Here is a 17,179-nt window from a genome sequence, read left to right on the forward strand (position 1 = left end):
AGCCACTGTGTCTGCTGAAATCTGCCACACAACCACCCTTCCGGAGAAAACAGCAGGACAATCACCTCACTTCACACATGAAGAAGTTGAGGGGTGTGCAGAGATATATTTTTCTCTAAGTTAGACAGGCTGTTCGTCTCTGTTGCTCTCAACAATAAAAAGGACCACTTGACTATTGGTATTTATTATACTCTTACAGGTAGGTTTAACATTAAAGGCAAATTGAAAATTGCTTTAATATTTGTACTTACAAGCAACAGGTAAACAATGAACCATTACGACTGGGCAGTGTCACAGGGATATGGAAGTTGAGAGGCAAGTCAGTCAAGCAAGCTTCACACAAAGGCATTTAAAGACAGGGAACACTGGCATGCTAAACTCGGGAGAGAATATATGACACAAACACCAAGTGACACTCAGTGACATTATGACATCTGAAATACGATGCTTGGTATAGTTTAGATGCTAAAAGTCCCCTCTGATGGTCATTCTTGGTTGTCAACTTGTCTACATCTGGAATAAACTAAAATCCAAAAACAGAGGGCACACCTGCGAGGGATTTGTGTTTAATTTGAAGTAGGCAGATCCTCCTTCTTGAGGCAGGAAGTCACACCTTTAGTCTGGGCCATGCCTTCTGCTGGAAGCCTACATACGGACTTGGAAGAAGGAAGCTTTTGCTCTTTGCTTGCTTGTCCTTGCCTTGCTAGTAGGTCCATTTCTTCATTGGCATTGGAGCCTATTTCTTTGGGATTCCAGTGTACACCGAAGACCAGTGGAGACATCCAGCCTCATGGCCCGAGAAACTACTGGATTCTTGGCTTTCCGTTCACAGACGGGCCATTGTTGGATTAGCGAGACTGCAGTCTGTAAATCATTCTAATAAATTCCCTTTCTATATATACAGAGAGAAATCCATTCTGCAAGTGCTGTTACTCTCGAGAATCCTGACTAATACATCCCCAAAGGCCTGTGCCCGGAAGGATTGCTTCCTAGCCCACGTTGCTACTGAGAGGTGAGAGAACTCTTAGTAGGTAGGGCTAGTGGAAGGAAATGAGGTAATCGAGGGCATTCTCTAGAAGGTGATTTATCAGGCTCTTTCTATCTCTTTGCTTCCTGGCTGCTGCTTCTACCATGAGTTCCTGCCATGATACACTGTCTTGCCAAAGGCTCAAAGAAATAAGGCCAAACATGGGTAATGTCTGGCACAGTAAGCCAACACATGTGTGATGCTATTCCTTCTTTGTGTCAACTGTCTAGTTTACCCTAGTTTTCTGGTTTCAGGTTTGGTTACTTAACAAGATGAAATTACAGCATGAAGGCCCAGACTTAATGTTTTAGTCTCTTCTCAAGTCAAACATCTTTTCTTTCCTTTCTTTTTTTTTCTTTTTTTCTTTTTGGAGCTGAGGACCGAACCCAGGGCCTTGTGCTTGCTAGGCAAGCGCTCTACCACTGAGGTAAATACCCAACCCCCAAATATCTTTTATTGTTCAGTTGCAGTACAAAACAAAACAAAACGACCCCCCCCAACCAATAAATAATACTGAGTGCTCTTGTTATGCATCCAGGCAAAATTCAAACAAAAACTTCCTAGCAGCTAATAGAGAACACTCTAAGTGAACTGAGTGAGGGAACCGAAATAGCCCTGTTCCCATTACACTCTGAAGTCAAATCAATTAGCTGTGACAATGTAAGACCTCAACTATTAAAGCCAATTAAGGCACTGGACGATTAAACCTTTATATATAAAGGAACAATAATCCAGAAAAATAGAATTAAAATAGTCTGCCAGCAGCTGATTGCTAGCATTCTTTCAACAACACTGATGAGATCTGGAATGATTACAGCATTAAGGGCAGTTTCAGAAAACAACAGGTAGGTGTGGTGGACAGGTGGCTCACGTTCAAGACTCAAGTCTACTTAAGAAAAAAAAAGATCTCACTAGCACTAGGTTCTAGCTCCTGTTTTCAGTTTCCGACGTGCTTCTACAACGCATGAGGAGGGCTGCGGTGCATGTAGCATACAGACCCTGCACCACAGAGGCTCCCCTGACTACACAAGTCTGGTGACATACTGGTAGAGCTGCTCCGCAAATACGTCAGCAGAAAATTTCTCTGCCACCCTGGCTTTTCCAGCCAGGCCCATCATCACTTTTAAGGATGGTTTGTGGATGAACTTCTCCATTGCTTCTGAGAAGTGCACTGGGTCAGGCTCACACAGAAACCCTGTGACCTTGTGGACGACAGTCTCCAAGGGCCCACCTGAATTAACGGCGATGACTGGGCACTGCATGTACATGGCCTCCAGAGGGACGATGCCAAAGTGCTCATTGCTCGGAGTGTAAAGCACACACAAGCAACCGTGGAGGAGTGAGATCTTCTGTCTGTCTGAGAAGGACGGCAGGAAGGTCACATGGCGCTCAAGGTCTGACTGCTGGACTATTTTCTTCAGCTCCTTATAGTGTTCCACGTTCTCCAGGATTCTATCGTCATAACCACCACCCATGAACAGATGAACCCTCTCCCAGTCTTGAGATGTCAACCGTCCACGAAGCTGGACTAAGGCGCTCAGTGCCAAAGGCAGATTTTTCTTCCTTTCAAATCGGTTGATAGAGAGGAACAGGAACTGTTTCCCCTTGGGAACTAGGTCATCTATCTTCTCAGGAACAGCCAAGTCATAGCTGCCGATGTTGAGAGACGGGTACAGGATATCAGGATTTACGTGAGACAGGCTCTTGAAGGTTTCCTTGAAGACAGAAGCTGTGTACTGGCTGTTGACCAAGATGCGATCTGCCATGCCTGTGGTGTATTCCTCAATCCAGTCAATGGGGGCCCTGTAGAACCGCTTCAGCGCCGAATTTCTCTTGGAAAGCAGCAGGTCTGGAAAGTGACAGTAAAACAGGACCTTCTTACGTCGTCGGGCCAGTTTGAACACTGGGATACAGGCCGACACCTGACCAAGGTAAAACCAACAACAGTAGGTGAGCAACTGGTCACATCGACTGCCATGGCCACAAGCTTTTCTTGGTTATAGCCCAGCTGCCTGGTATTACAGATTCATAGGAGCTGGGTAAATGTCTACATTTACCATGAAGATACAGCTTCCTCAGGGTGCTTCAGTGCAACTCGGAATCATAAGTAAAGAAACCCCAGAGTAACTGTGGCTGTCTCCACCTGTAGGTTTGGTTAGAGAACAAGGGCTGGTAGCATCCACTGTGGATAAGAGCATGGGGTAGTCTATAGTACAGACTATGGGAGAATCAAGTGTGGTTAAGAGCATGGGGTAGTCTATAGTACAGACTGTGGGAGAGTCAAGTGTGGATAAGAGCATGGGGTAGTCTATAGTACAGACTGTGGGAGAATCAAGTGTGGTTAAGAGCACAGGGTAGTCTATAGTACAAACTGTGGGAGAATCAAGTGTGGATAAGAGCATGGGGTAGTCTATAGTACAGACTGTGGGAGAATCAAGTGTGGATAAGAGCATGGGGTAGTCTATAGTACAGACTGTGGGAGAGTCAAGTGTAGATAAGAGCATGGGGTAGTCTAGAGTACAAACTGTAGGAGAATCAAATGTGGATAAGAGCATGGGGTAGTCTAGGACAGACTGTGGGAGAATCAAGTGTGGATAAGAGCATGGGGTAGTCTATAGTACAGACTGTGGGAGAATCAAGTGTGGTTAAGAGCATGGGGTAGTCTATAGTACAGACTGTGGGAGAATCAAGTGTGGATAAGAGCATGGGGAATTCTATAGTACAGACTGTGGGAGAATCAAGTGTGGATAAGAGCATGGGGTAGTCTATAGTACAGACTGTGGGAGAATCAAGTGTGGATAAGAGCATGGGGTAGTCCTGTACAGACTGTGGGAGAATCAAGTGTGCATAAGAGCATGGGGTAGTCTATAGTACAGACTGTGGGAGAATAAAGTGTGGTTAAGAGCATGGGGTAGTCCTGTACAGACTGTGGGAGAATCAAGTGTGCATAAGAGCATGGGGTAGTCTATAGTACAGACTGTGGGAGAATAAAGTGTGGTTAAGAGCATGGGGTAGTCTAGTACAGACTGTGGGAGAATCAAGTGACACCTTTGAAAGGCAAATCTGGAAACTGCTACTGACATTTACAATGACATTTACAATAACATTTACATTTACTAGGACCCACAACTCTCCCACCATCCCCAGGAGTTTCCTCAGAGGACATGTGTAAGAAGTGAGATTAGTATGAGGATATCATACTTAGTGCAGTATGAGAATGCCACATCTAGTTACACACACACACCACAAAACAAACAAACAAACAAACAAACAAACAAACAAACAAAAACTGTGGTAATGTTAGTGTCCTTTGGGGAAGATGGAAACATTTATGGTATATTTGAATAAAGGGGACTTTGCAGTCACTGAAGAGAGACTGCTTTGGATCTTGAATACCAGTAAGGTTGGATGTCTCAATTTTTACAGAATGAAAAGCAAAGTGTCCAACAGCAGGTAAATTGAATTACAATTATGTACAAGTAAGATGTAGCTAGAGACAGACACATATATGCTACAAGCAGCCACACGTCGTTTCTGGAAGGATGCAAAAGAAACTTGTCAGTGGTTCCCTCCTCAAGGAGGGGTACGGGGGACTTTTACATTATACTTCTTATTTGAACTTTTATTCCTGAGTAAATGTTACTTCTCAATTGGAGTTGGCTCTAGGTGGTAAAGTGGGGAATCTACGTTTGATTCCAACTGCTCACATAAACGCAGGGTATGGCAGTGCATACCTGCCCGAAAGTCTAGCTAAACCTTTCAGTTTCAGGTTCAAATGAGAGATTCTGATTCAAATGTTCAGGCGGCAATGGACTGAGAAAGATACCTGACATTGATGGTTTTCACACCCAAGCTCAGACACCTGTATAGACACAAATATACCCACCCATCTCCGGCCAGTCCCCAAACCCTGAACTGTAAAAAACACCCTCGAAACAAGTCTAGTATAGCTACAGGGAAGACTGCATTGAATGCTATTTACCAAAAACTTCGACTTCAATCCAGCAAAGTGGCTTACATTGTAAACCCAGCACCTGGGAGGCCAGCCTGGGGCCACTTAGCAGGGCATAACAAAATAAACAGGGACTTTTCTCCAAGACCAATGGGGACAATGGTGACATTTTAATGGGGACATGATATGTTTAGCCTGATTTTAATCCACGTCAGTGGAGGGATTAGGAAGACTGGAGAGGGTGGGATGGATGGGACCTGGAAGCAGAGACAGTAAGAATCACGGAGAACAAACGGAGTTAGACACAAAGAGTGACAGCAGGTGACTTTCAATGCCAGCGTTCCTTGGAACGAACCCCTGGGCCCAACTACCTTAGTGCCAGGACGAAGCATTTAAAATGCGGGCACACGAGCTTTATCTCAAGGGCCTTCAACGAAAGGGGACGGGGGGGGGGGGGCGTTCCTGCGATCTGCCACTTTAAAGGATCCATACTAAAACTGGAGACCTTTCTCTCCCTGGAGACTCCTGCTGGACAGTTCCAAAAAAACCTAGAACAGAGGTCCCTCCCTCGGCCAAGACTCGGTGGCCGCCTCACCTGGTCGCACACCACCACGTCGAATTCCTCGCCGGAGAGAAACAGCACGTAGAGCGCCAGAAAGACCATGCGCACGTAGGCGCAGATGGCGGCGCCGCGGCCGCCCCAGCCCAGGCTGCGGGGCAGCCAGTCCCCGGCGCAGTGCACCGAGAGCTCGCGGGTCTCCAAGAAGCAGTGGTTCGGGTTGTAGTGCGCGGTCCATATCTTCACATCACATCCGCAATCCTGCAGCGCCAGCGCCGCGTCCAGCACCAGCCGTTCGGCACCGCCCACGCCCAGGTCCGGGTGCAGGAACAGCACAGATGGGGGGTACAACCGGGCCCGGGCTCGGCACAGGTTCTCGGCCATGGCAGACCAGCCGCGCCTACTCCCTCCGCGCGAGCTTCTGCAACCTCCGCCCCTGGCCCAGCGAGCCACTGAAAGCCGACCCAGCCCCGTTACGCGTGCGTCAGTTTAGGACACATCAGCGGCAAACTTGTGGCTGATAAGAAAATGCCTGACTAAATTTCTCGCGTGACCGTGTCTGAAGCTTTTCATTTGGTGATATTGGTCCCTATGAAAGACGCTGAGAGCAAATGAACGAAGCTAAAGGCCAGGACTTTTTCACACGTCCCATTTGTTCTCAGAAATTTTTACAGGCATATCCTTGGACAGCTCAGGCATCCAGAGTCTGCGAAGACCCTGCCAGCCGGCTGGGGGCGGAGCCAGAGTCTGTCTTGGCTAGTGCTCTAGGTTCTCGGCAACTTCCCGGCTTTCGTCTTCCGCGCTTCCTGTGCCCGCTGTTCTTCGGTATCAGCATGGTGAGCGGTTCCCCGCTTCTTCACAGCGCGCTGGCCCTTGCTTTGGTCTTCCTCCCTTTCCGGGACCTCTCTGCTTTTCCCAGTTTCCCGGGTGGGTGCGGGGTCGGGGGTCTGAAGAGGGCCAGCGATGCTCACAGTCTGCTTCTCTCTGCAGCCGGGTCCGACGCCCAGTGGCACCAACGTGGGCTCCTCGGGGCGCTCTCCCAGCAAAGCGGTGGCCGCGCGGGCGGCGGGATCCACGGTCCGGCAGAGGTAAGGGTCCCGGGGGCGGCCCCGCTGCAGGGCGGCAGAGGTCAGGGTCCCAGGAATTCACACTGCCGGACAAAGTTCCGGGATGGGAAGATTGACAGGGGCCGGTGAGTCCGAGCTGACGTGGCCATCCAGTAGTTCAAGGCCCTTTAGGAGGGAGGCGTCGTTTTCCTCTCCTTGGTGAATTGCACGCACCACTTTAGTTAAAGGGAAGTTAAATTAGACTAGGGTCGCTAACAACTTTGGGTAAGGCAGTAGCATAAGGCTGGTGTCTCTGGGGCTTTACCTTTCAGACTTACATCAGGAGGTCCAACAATACACACTTAGTTTAACAAAATTTGCTTTACACAACAGCCTGTCACCTCATCCCCAGCTGCTGTTTCTGTGTCTTTCTTTTTGGATCTCTCTCTCTCTCTCTGTCTCTGTCTCTCTGTCTCTCTGTCTCTCTCTCTCTCTCTCTCTCTCTCTCTCTCTCTCTCTGTGTTGTATGCACATGTGTGTGTATGTGCATCTTGTTCTTGCCTGGTGCCATTGGAGGTCAGAAGAGCACATCAGATCATCTGGAACTGCAGTTTTGAATGATTGTGAGCCACCATGTGAGTGCTGGGGACTGATTTGGGGTCCTTTGCAGGAGCAACAAGTACACTTAACTCTGAGCCATTTCTCCAGCTTCAGGGTCTCCTTATTTTTAAATGTCACTGCTATACACTTATTTACAGAAAACCAGAAACTCCAGTCTTTTTTTTAGTATTTCTTGTGTCTTCTCTATCCAGTCATATGCCAGGCTTCACTGAAGACCTTCTCATTACTTCTCTTCCTCCATTTCTGTCGATCCAGTTTATCCCTCAACCTCTTGTACTTTGCATTTCCACCTCTGTCCATCCTCCAGCCTGCTGTCACTCTCCCACGTAGGTCCTCTATAAATTGCTGGTGGCAGCAGGTTAAAAAAAGGAGCCTGTGGAGGAACCCCGGGCTCTCCTTTCTCTCTCCTGTGATGCAGCAGTTCTGAACTTACTACCATTTTCTGAGCTCCATATCCTCATTAGGTCTGCTCTCTTCTCAACTGTTTATTTAGTTACTTTCTTTTTAGATAGTGTCAGGTAGCTCAGGCTTGAACTCATAACCATTCTGTCTTCACCTTCCAGGTGCTAGGATTACCGTATTGTTAATGGTATAAAACTATTTATATTTACATGTTCGCCTCCTCTGCTTTGACAGAGAATCTGCCCAAGTCCCCAGTTCCTGTCTTCAATCATGCCATAGTAAATGTTAACTGAAGGAATCAAGTCAACCCTATTGTTGTGTTTTTGGAACACCTAGAAAGGCATTTTTCTAGCGAGGAGTAGACCTTGAAAACTTGAAGGGGTACTTTAAAACTGTCCTTAAGAATGTGAAGAGGATGGCTTGGGGACATCGTGTGTATAGCTCAGTAGTGGAGAGCTTGCCTAGCATGTGCAAGGCCCTGGACTTATTTCTAGTACCACACACAACACAACACAAACTACAACAAAAGAAGATATGAAGGACTTTTCTTGTTGACTGTGTAGGGAAATCTAAATCTACACAGTCAGTTTAGACTAGTTGGTTTGAACACACGTGCAACAGATTGCAGCTCAGAAGGAAGTTTTACTAGAATTATCAGAAACGAGGAGATGATTCTGAATGACTGCAAGTGTTCTGTCTCTAAGATACCCAAAGGAAGTGTACTGGGTTCCGGTGCAGGTTGTATGGTCCTGGGGCCTCTGTGGTGCTAGCTAGCATTTCAGAGACTCTTTGTGCTAGTCATGTAGGTGTGGATAGTTCCTTGGGGATAAGTTTTTGTTCAAGAGGAATTAATAGGGAAGTTTGGCCATATGAGAATTTTTAAGGAACCAGAAGGCACTTATTTATCGAATTGTCGGAGTGTGATAAATAAAAATGAGGCATTCAGTGTGTAAGTGATTTTTAAGGTTATAGACGTGGATGGTGTCTTTTAGGATCTGGTATTGTAGGACCAGTGAAATTAGACACCCTGTGGCTATATGTATGGAGAGACTGCAAAATTCATTCTAGAAACTTGCTTCTGGTTAGATGATTGTAATCGCTGTTGGCTGTCTAAGAATATGTCCATACTTTGAGAAGGTGAAGCTTACGGTTAGTGATGCTTTGGACTATGCAGTGGGCAGTTTGTATCTCTCTGAATGAAGTAACAGTATAGTACTTCTCAGAGAAGAAATGGGTAAGATTTAAAGTTAGGCTAGAGTTGGAGGCCTTGATCTGCATAAGACAGTGCAGAATGAAGCTGCTACAGGGATGAGCAGGAGCGATGGCACGTTAGAGACCACAACTAAGAAGTGTGCGTGCAGAAGTATGGAAATGAGAGACACTAAGACTGGGGCAATTATGGAAATGAAGACAGCCACCAAATAATGACTAAAGGTCTGTCACATAGCAAGCCTTGCTTTACCTTGGAGAATGTACTTGTAAAAAAGATAGCCAAGGCTCGTCTGCATTCTGTGAGCTTTTTCCCAATGAGGGAGGCCATAAATAACCAAATAAATAGGTCATGTAATTTCAAGTGATAGAGGTAATAAATGAAGGAAGCTGGGGGAGGTGAGGATAGAGTGAGGGTGCATAGTTTGGATGGGGTGTTCAGGGTGGCTCATGAGTAGAGACCCATGAGTGAGCTAGTGACAGTGTGGTCTAGAGAGGACAGGCTGTCTAGGCAAAAGGAGCAGTAAGTGTACAGATAGGTCAGGAGCTGGGGCTTCACCAAGTGCTAGCAGTAGAGCAGAGCATGCACGTGCTTGGGGTGAACAGCATTTTGTTAAAGTGCAGCAGGAGGGTGTAGACTCCACTGAAGAGGGGACATTAGACTGTTAGGCATCTCAGTTTGCTTCCCAGATAAGGTAATGAGGGTCATAGTGAGTGCAGTTTGCTATTTCCATGGACCCTGGTTTTCAGATATTCTTCTCTGTCCCATTGCCAGCAGCGGAAGTAAAAACAACAACAGCAACAACAACAATAACAAATCCCTACTGATTCCTCTAGGGATCTTGAAATCCCAGCTTTGAAGACAGCTGCATTCAGGGGGTGTGCAGATTGTGGCAAGGGCGTGGTTGTGGTTGTGCCTCAGAAAAGGACTTCCCTTGTGGACACTGGGGTTATCTTTGGGCTCAACTCCCTTTTTATAGACGGAGATTCCAGGTAGCCGCCATCCAGATGGAGCCATGCCTGCTTGGAGAAGCTTTCTAAGCATGAGTTACTCTGCAAACCCTGTACATCCCTTTTGCTATTTTCAGTGTGTCTTCCTACAGAAGCAGTCATACATAGATGTGTCTGTTTCCAGGCTACTGTAGCCCATAATTAATGTATCTGAAATGTCATTCTCCAGCAGAGTAGACCCACATCATTGCTACTGACTACCTTCAGAGTTCTGTCATGGGCACAGTTGAAGCCAGACTAGAACCAAGGCTCTATTCCACTCACGTGGTAGGGTGAGCTCCTTTAGCTGTAGACAGGATTTCTGCATTCAGAATGTCATGCCAAGACCATGTTGGGGTGAGGTGGCTTTCCGACTGATCAAGAGCCAGCAGCCCCCACACAGGAATGAGATTTTAAGGGAGGGAGTATTGGGATTTGGTGGGGCAGGGCATTCTCCGTTCTTTTCCTACACCCAACACTTTTGGAATAATGAATGGTAAATGGCTGAAAGAATTTCTTTCAGATTCTCTTCTTGCCACTTGCTGCCAGGCCCATGCTTTGCCACCCTAGCACAGGGCTGGATAAAACCCCCTGCTCCCAGGAGGATAGTTGGTAGGAGTCTGGGCCTGGTCCTGAGTGTCCATGCCTTTTGTCTGTTCTGTCTGCCATGATGGCTCCATGTACCGGCTCCATCCTTTTGAAAAGGACAAGGTCTAGTTACGTATTTTCTGCTTTTCACATCGTGCCCTTCTCCAGGACCGATGGCCAGTATATCAAAGTAGCTCAAGTACATTTCAAAGTACTCATTTATCATGTGTGTTCTCCGTTTGGAGGACCTTGATATAATTAAAGTTTATTGCTTTTTCTTACTTTTTGCAGCCAACACAGTTATTTTAAGCCATCTTTTAAAGTAGTCTTTTCAAAATGAAATTACAGATTCAGGGCATTTATTATTATTTATTATTATTAATAGGGGTTTATTACTTAGTTTCACAGGCAGTTTTATGAAGACAAACTGAGGTGTACCATCCATTGAGAAGGCTGGATGTTGTAGGCAGCAGATGGGCTCTGGGGCCAGAACTGGGTTCACATGCCAGCCTAGCCATTGCTTATCGATGGCTAAGGCAGTACTGGGCACATTGGCACATGACAGGTAGTACTCAGTCCATAGAGCGGAAGCTCAGAGAGGCAAAGGGAGGGTTTGAGTTTATTCTAATAAGGATTTTCTTCTTATAGATTGCTTTTTTAAAGCCTGTATACTATACGCATATGTTATTAAAAGGCTAGTAATGATATTTTTATCCCTTTCAGAAAAAATGCCAGCTGTGGGACTCGGAGTGCAGGCCGCACCACCTCTGCAGGGACTGGGGGGATGTGGCGATTCTACACAGAGGATTCCCCAGGGCTCAAAGTGTAAGTCGTGGAGCAGACGTGTTGGGTGTCTGTCCTGGTGACGACTGAGTGTGTGGGAGCTGCTCTGACACAGTGCACTGCAGCTGCGTTTGTGCCAGCTGGGCTGGGGCTGGCTTCCTGCTCATCAGCTGACCAGACAGAAGAAGACGCTGAGTGACACCTTCTGGGAGAGACTGAAAGGGAGAGAAGAGCCTCTGTGGCTGTGTCAGGGTAAATGAGGGGCGCAGAGAACTGGAGGGGGGGAAGCTGCTTAATTAGAGGAGATCTCTCTTCATTTGGCCCTCCTGCCCCACACTGAGAAATGGAAGGAGCCATTTGAATGGGAATTGAGTGATTTTTCAAAGTTGCCCTGAGGCGGAAGCTGATATTACTACAGCTTAATGGAAATTTCCGATTATGTTGTGTTACCCAGAGTTCCTTGGCTTCCTTGCTGTGGGAGGGTGGCCAGCAGACCCAGGAGGGTGACTGCATCACTTTCCAAGCTTAGCCTTGGGAGGACTCGGGCTGATGAGAACTGACTGTCCATGCAACTTCTATCCTGTACTTACCTCTTCGGCCAGGGTGTCTGGTACCATAACACCCTTTTCTCTGTTTCCTGAGTAAACCCCGTGGATAAGGAATAATAATAATAATAACAACAAATCTCCTCTGTGAAGCATTTGCTGTTTTGAGGAAAACTTAGTACCTTTTCTGTTTTGATCTGACCAGCAGCCCTGAGGTAGGGGCTGAGCCATTTTGCAGATGAGGAATCTCAGGCAGTGGGGTACTCAGACAAATGTCAGGAGGCCCACACCTTCCCTTACTGCCTGTCTGGTAAAAAAAAAAAAAAAAAGAGACAAAAATGCGGTTAGTTTAATCGACTTGGCTTATAGATTTAGTTTATGAAGATTTCCCTACAATCTGTGGGATTTGCTTTAATTCATCTGTTGAATTTTTTCCTGATACATTTTTTTTTAATGTCTTTTTGGGGCTGGGTCCTACTGTGTAGCTAGTCTAATATGGAATTTACCATCTTTCTGCCTTAGCCACCTGAGCACAGATGCCTGTGACCATGCCTAGCGGGTCCTGTCTCCCTCATCCCCCAGTGTATTGGCAACTTGTAAGAATGTATTTAGGGAGCATGTATTTGGGAAGCAGTTCTTCAGCTGAGGGTTTGTGAGCTGGTGGCATTCTGACAGCCTTTGATGATGGTTAGATTTTCTTAGTGTTGGAGGAGGAGACTTGTATTCCCTTCCTCTTCCTGGTGGCCCGGGAACTCATTTTAAATTTCTCAGAAAGCTGGGAAACCCTTGTTTGGGCAAGTCTGGCTCATGCGTCCCTATGAGTCCTTCAGTGGTGCTGCTCAGGTCCTCCCAGAACTGGTAGAAATTGTCTTTTGAAGTTTCATAAGCAGTATCCCAGTCATAGCAGAGAAGTGTGCTTCGGTGAAAGGACACAGTTGACAATTCTACCTAGAAGTCTACCTACCATCAGCCAACAGCTGATCTTGTTTTTGGCTCATTCTGGGTATTTAGTAAGCTATTTAGGTTGATAATAGTATTCCTGAGAGCTGGCTGTGAATCTACGTGTGTGTCTGTAACTCAAAGGTGGATTCCATACTAACCTTTTTACAGATGGCAGACAGACTTGAAGGTAAGGAATGGGCCACAGGCAAGCTTGTGAGTGGCAGGCATCCACACTCTGGCCCTCGAGGGCGGGATCCTCAGCTCTGTGCTCTGGCTGATGTCCCCGGTGGTGCCTGGAAGTGAGGGAGAAAGTTCAAGTGTAGTGTGGTGGTGCTCCCTTGCATAGCCTTGTAAATTTGCTTACTCTTTAATTGTACAAACTGTAGACTGATGTAGCAGAGACCATGATCTCTATATTGTTTATTATCCAGTCTGGTACCACTGCTCCTTCACCCTGGGTCCTGATAGTGCCTGATGCCTTTTCTGAAATCTCTGCTCTCTCCTCCACAGTTTTATCTGGAGGTGAAGTGAGATAGATTGAATTCCTCAGACCTGGTGTGGGCGATGTTTACAGTTGTGTACAGTCAGAGGTCCTCCCATTAAGAAACATGTAAACCAGTTCTCTACAGGCAAAGCATTTGATTTAAGGAAGGACAATGAGGGAAATCTATTCCCTTTCTACACTAAGCCCATGAATACAAGTCAACAGTGTACAATGCCTGGAATGTGGTGTTAAGATTAGAAATTTACGGCGGTGGTGGCACACACCTTTAATCCCAGTTCTATGGAGGCAGAGGCAGGCGGATCTCTGTGAGTTCAAGGACAGCCTGGTTTCAGTGTGAGTACTGGGACAGCCAGTTCTACATAGAGAGACCTTTTCTTAACAAAACAAGCAAAAAGAGAACTTACAGGAGGTCAAATGAGCCTGATGGGTGCAAATCAACGAGGCCAACTTCAGGCCTTTCTTTTCTGTTCTGGATGTTTTTAGCAAGAATCCCTCTGAGCCTCAGGTTTCCTTATGTAGAAAATGAGATTAATACTGTCTCACTTTTGTCATGAATTTGTGCAGGTTAAATGGGATCATAGATTTAAAAGCATTTTGTAAATTATATAATGTGATAATTCATATGTATGTCTCATGTATTGTAGTTAGAAAAAGTTATCTTAGTACATCCTAATTTGAGAAGCTTTGTAAGAATCATTTGCCCATAAGAGTTTGAGAACATTTTCTTTTTACTGTAGGACATATTACATACACAAAATTAGAGTATCTGAGAGATGATCTCTAGGGCATCAGACAGGTTTGTTTGTGTGTAATTTACTATGTTTCCACAGAATCCACAGAGGAGACTACACCTCCTTCAAATGAGTGTCATCGCCACACTCACTTGTCCACAGTCACAGTTTTGGGAATCCCTGTGGGTGACATAAACAGTGTCCTCTTTGTAAAACCTCAGGCAATCTTTTATTAAGCTACCTTGTTCCTGAAGTAAGCATGCCTTCTTTTCTCATTCTAGTGGCCCTGTCCCAGTATTGGTGATGAGTCTTCTGTTCATCGCTTCTGTATTTATGTTGCACATTTGGGGCAAGTACACACGCTCATAGATTTGGCTACATCCATCTGTCATCTGAAGAAGAAGGAAAAAAAATCAACGTATCTTGGACCAAAAGTGTAGTGATTATCTGTTCACGTGTATTATTTTACAGAGAACTTAACAAGAATTGATTTGAGAAACTTTTTTTTTATGTCTAATAAACTTTGGAATGATTTATATTGAGATTGGATGCTTTACTGCTAGGGCCCTCAGTCTGCCTTCAGGTTTGCGGGTGAGAAGGTAGACAGCCTTCCCTATAGAGCTCATTCTTTGCGGGATTGACAGTTCCTCATGCAACCATGTACTCATTCAAATCCAAGATGCTCTAATTGGCCTTGGCATGTTTTTCCCAAGGTATTTCTGTCCTGGTGATTGTCATTTTGGGTACTTGGACTCCCATCAGGCAGATCTGCGCATGAAGGCAGCTGGTACCGAGGGTAAGAGTCAAAGAAATCAGAACCCCAAATCTTGGCTGAGGTATCTGCTCATTCTGTTCTTTTGTTTTGTTTTTTGCTTTTTTGAGATGGGGTCTTGCTATGTAGCCCAGACTGTCTTGGAACTTGCCATCCTCCTGTCTCCACCCCTTGAGCAGGAGTACAGACGTGCCCCCCGCCCCCAAGGCCTGGCTCCTTTCGTCCTTTGTGTCTAAAATTGTAGGTAATTGTTTGCTCTTCTCTGAGACTCCATCAGGGATTTCCATCTACAGATCTCATTTCTAAGCCTGCTTTGAAAGAAGTAATTTGAGGAATTGGATTTATTGGTAAAATTTCATTTTCATTTTGAAAACTGAAGACTGTAGTAGGAGACAGCATTTTTATACTAAGTCTCAATAATTCTGCCCCAAAGTAAGTTTCAAAGTTTGACTTCACCTGTGCTGTCCCACTAAGTGCAAACAGCAGTTGCTGTCCCACGTGACTGAGAATCACCCTAGCCAGTGCATTCTAGGAGCCTACAGCTCTACACTGGGATGCCCAGAGAGGAAGAAGCAGCTGGCTGTCCAGCAAGACTGCAGTGTTGAAGAGGTGTGTGCGTTACAAAACAGGTCATGGGGCTGGCCAGATGGCCCAGGTGGGGGAAGGTGACTGCTGCCAGACCTGATGATCCGGGTTTAGTCCCTAGGACCTTCGTGGAAGGAGAGAACTGGTCCCCACAAATTGTTTTTTGACCTCCACATGTGCCATGACATGTGCATGCCCCCAATAAATAAAATAAAAATATATATTAAATACATTTAAAAAACAAATCTTGAGGCCAGAGAGATGACAGCAGTGTGCTGCTCTTCCAGAAGACCTGGTTTCCAGTCCCGGCACTCAGGTCAGATGGTTCAAGAGCACCCAACACCCTCTTCTGGCCCCCAGATGCACTGCTGACATGGGCACATACACACATAATTAAAAAATAAAAATACAACCTTTGGCCTGGAGCAATGGCTCAGTGGTTAGGAATACTTGCAGGGGTCTTGGGTGCATATCTCAGCATCCACATCGGTGGCTCAACGCGACCTGTAACTCTAGAGTCACATTTCAGAGATCAAAGTATTCACATCCCCCTTCTAATTACTTAGATAGTGTATTGTACAAAATGATGGATGTCATTCTGCTGTTTCTGTAGATGTATTGAATCATCACTGCCTTATTTTGTTCCACATCTCTGTTGGCTGCCAACCCCTTCCTCTTTGCAAATAGTGTTTTATTTTATGTTACAAGTAGTCAGTCCCAGAACCTTGCACATGCTACACAGTATATCTCTTCATAGGATTTCTTTTAAAAAAAAAATCACATTTATTTATGTGTGTGTGTGTGTGTGTTTGGGGGGTATTGTATGACATGGCATACATGTGGAGATCAAGAGACAACTTTCTGGAGTCGGTTCTTTCTACCATGTGTGTTCTGGGGATGGAACTCTGGTCATCAGGCTTGGCAGCAAGCTCCCTTATGGAGCCATCTTATTAGCGCCATGAAAAATGTCTTAGGGTGACGTATCAATGAGTTTGCACTTGTAAGTCTTAACAAAGAAAAGAAACATTTCACTTGGAAAAAATGCACAGAAAAACTGGTTTTCTTGGATTCTGTGAATATCTGATTACATTAAATAGGTGTTTTTATTTTTTGAAACACAGAAAACAGTCTGATTCATTTGGAAAAAGACAATATCCATAGTGAAATTCTATCCTGTCCCCCCCTTACTCCCCCCCCTGCCCCTGCCGCACCCCCATAGCCAGCTAGAGATACCAAATATAGCTAAAAGTTATGACTTTAATTTGGAAAAGAAATTTGTTTATCAGTGTGTGTCTATGTGTCTGTGTGTCTGTCACTGGGGCAGAGAGATGCTGCAGCCACACAGGGTGCTCTTGTTACCACGGTGGCCTGTCTAGCCTGGTCTGCAGTTGTAGCTAAAAGCTGCTTGTTTTCTGAGCCAGTGAGTTATAAGGTGCTGGCTCTCACTGGCAGGATGGAGGATGCTTCAGTCAGCAGAAGGAAAGGAAGGGAACTTGGGAGTTGGACGTAAAGATGTGCAGCATTTATTCTGTAGCTGCCTTGGCTCTGTGGTACAATGCTAATACCGTTGCTGAGAAACACAGTGTTCAAGCTGTTTCGTTCTTTCTTATCAAAAAAAATTTTTTTGGTGACAAAACACACATAATATGAAATTTATCATCTTAACCATTTTCAACTTATTTTTTTGTTATTTGTTATATTTGTGTTTTAATTTTACACATTAGCCATGGGTTCCCCTGTCCTCCCCCCTCCCATCCCCGCCCCCCATTTTCAACTTATTATTCAGTGGTATATGATAGGATGCTCACCCCATCTACCTCCCAAACTCGTCACCTTGCAAAACTGCCTCCCTCAGCAGCTGACAGCCATCACCATCTTCCTGGTGTGACTGCTCTTCCTTCAGGTAGAGTCATACAGCATTT

General features: G+C 45.7%; 2 protein-coding genes across 3 annotated transcripts; one reads left to right on the top strand and one right to left on the bottom strand.

The window, feature by feature from the left end:
• Positions 1-1,408: 1,408 nt before the first annotated feature.
• Positions 1,409-6,026, bottom strand: Alg2 (ALG2 alpha-1,3/1,6-mannosyltransferase). Of its 2 annotated transcripts, none has more exons than XM_036179721.1 (2): positions 5,575-6,026; positions 1,409-2,949 (listed from the first exon to the last, which is right to left on the bottom strand). In XM_036179721.1, exons 1-2 carry the CDS (start codon positions 5,920-5,922, stop codon positions 2,050-2,052), a joined length of 1,248 nt encoding a protein of 415 aa, XP_036035614.1. In that variant the 5' UTR covers positions 5,923-6,026; the 3' UTR covers positions 1,409-2,049. The 2 variants fall into 2 exon arrangements, with proteins under 2 accessions (XP_036035614.1, XP_036035615.1); XM_036179722.1 differs by having other exon boundaries at positions 1,409-2,876; positions 5,575-5,776.
• Positions 6,027-6,134: 108 nt separating this feature from the next.
• On the top strand, positions 6,135-14,442 carry Sec61b (SEC61 translocon subunit beta). Its single transcript, XM_036179723.1, has 4 exons — positions 6,135-6,374; positions 6,529-6,626; positions 11,118-11,219; positions 14,182-14,442. Exons 1-4 carry the CDS (start codon positions 6,150-6,152, stop codon positions 14,267-14,269), a joined length of 513 nt encoding a protein of 170 aa, XP_036035616.1. The 5' UTR covers positions 6,135-6,149; the 3' UTR covers positions 14,270-14,442.
• The last annotated feature ends 2,737 nt before the right edge of the window (positions 14,443-17,179 follow it).

This window comes from Onychomys torridus, chromosome 2, assembly GCF_903995425.1.
Source record: "Onychomys torridus chromosome 2, mOncTor1.1, whole genome shotgun sequence".
NCBI classification, from domain to species: domain Eukaryota; kingdom Metazoa; phylum Chordata; class Mammalia; order Rodentia; family Cricetidae; genus Onychomys; species Onychomys torridus.

Excerpts from the sequence above, each read along its gene's own strand:
- Alg2 (XM_036179721.1), bottom strand. The coding sequence starts at position 5,922 with ATGGCCGAGAACCTGTGCCGAGCCCGGGCCCGGTTGTACCCCCCATCT. Across the intron at positions 2,950-5,574 it reads ACGTGGTGGTGTGCGACCAG|GTGTCGGCCTGTATCCCAGT; the intron begins GTGAGGCGGCCA and ends TACCTTGGTCAG.
- Sec61b (XM_036179723.1), top strand. The coding sequence starts at position 6,150 with ATGAACGAAGCTAAAGGCCAGGACTTTTTCACACGTCCCATTTGTTCT. Across the intron at positions 6,375-6,528 it reads TGTTCTTCGGTATCAGCATG|CCGGGTCCGACGCCCAGTGG; the intron begins GTGAGCGGTTCC and ends TTCTCTCTGCAG. Across the intron at positions 11,220-14,181 it reads GATTCCCCAGGGCTCAAAGT|TGGCCCTGTCCCAGTATTGG; the intron begins GTAAGTCGTGGA and ends TTCTCATTCTAG.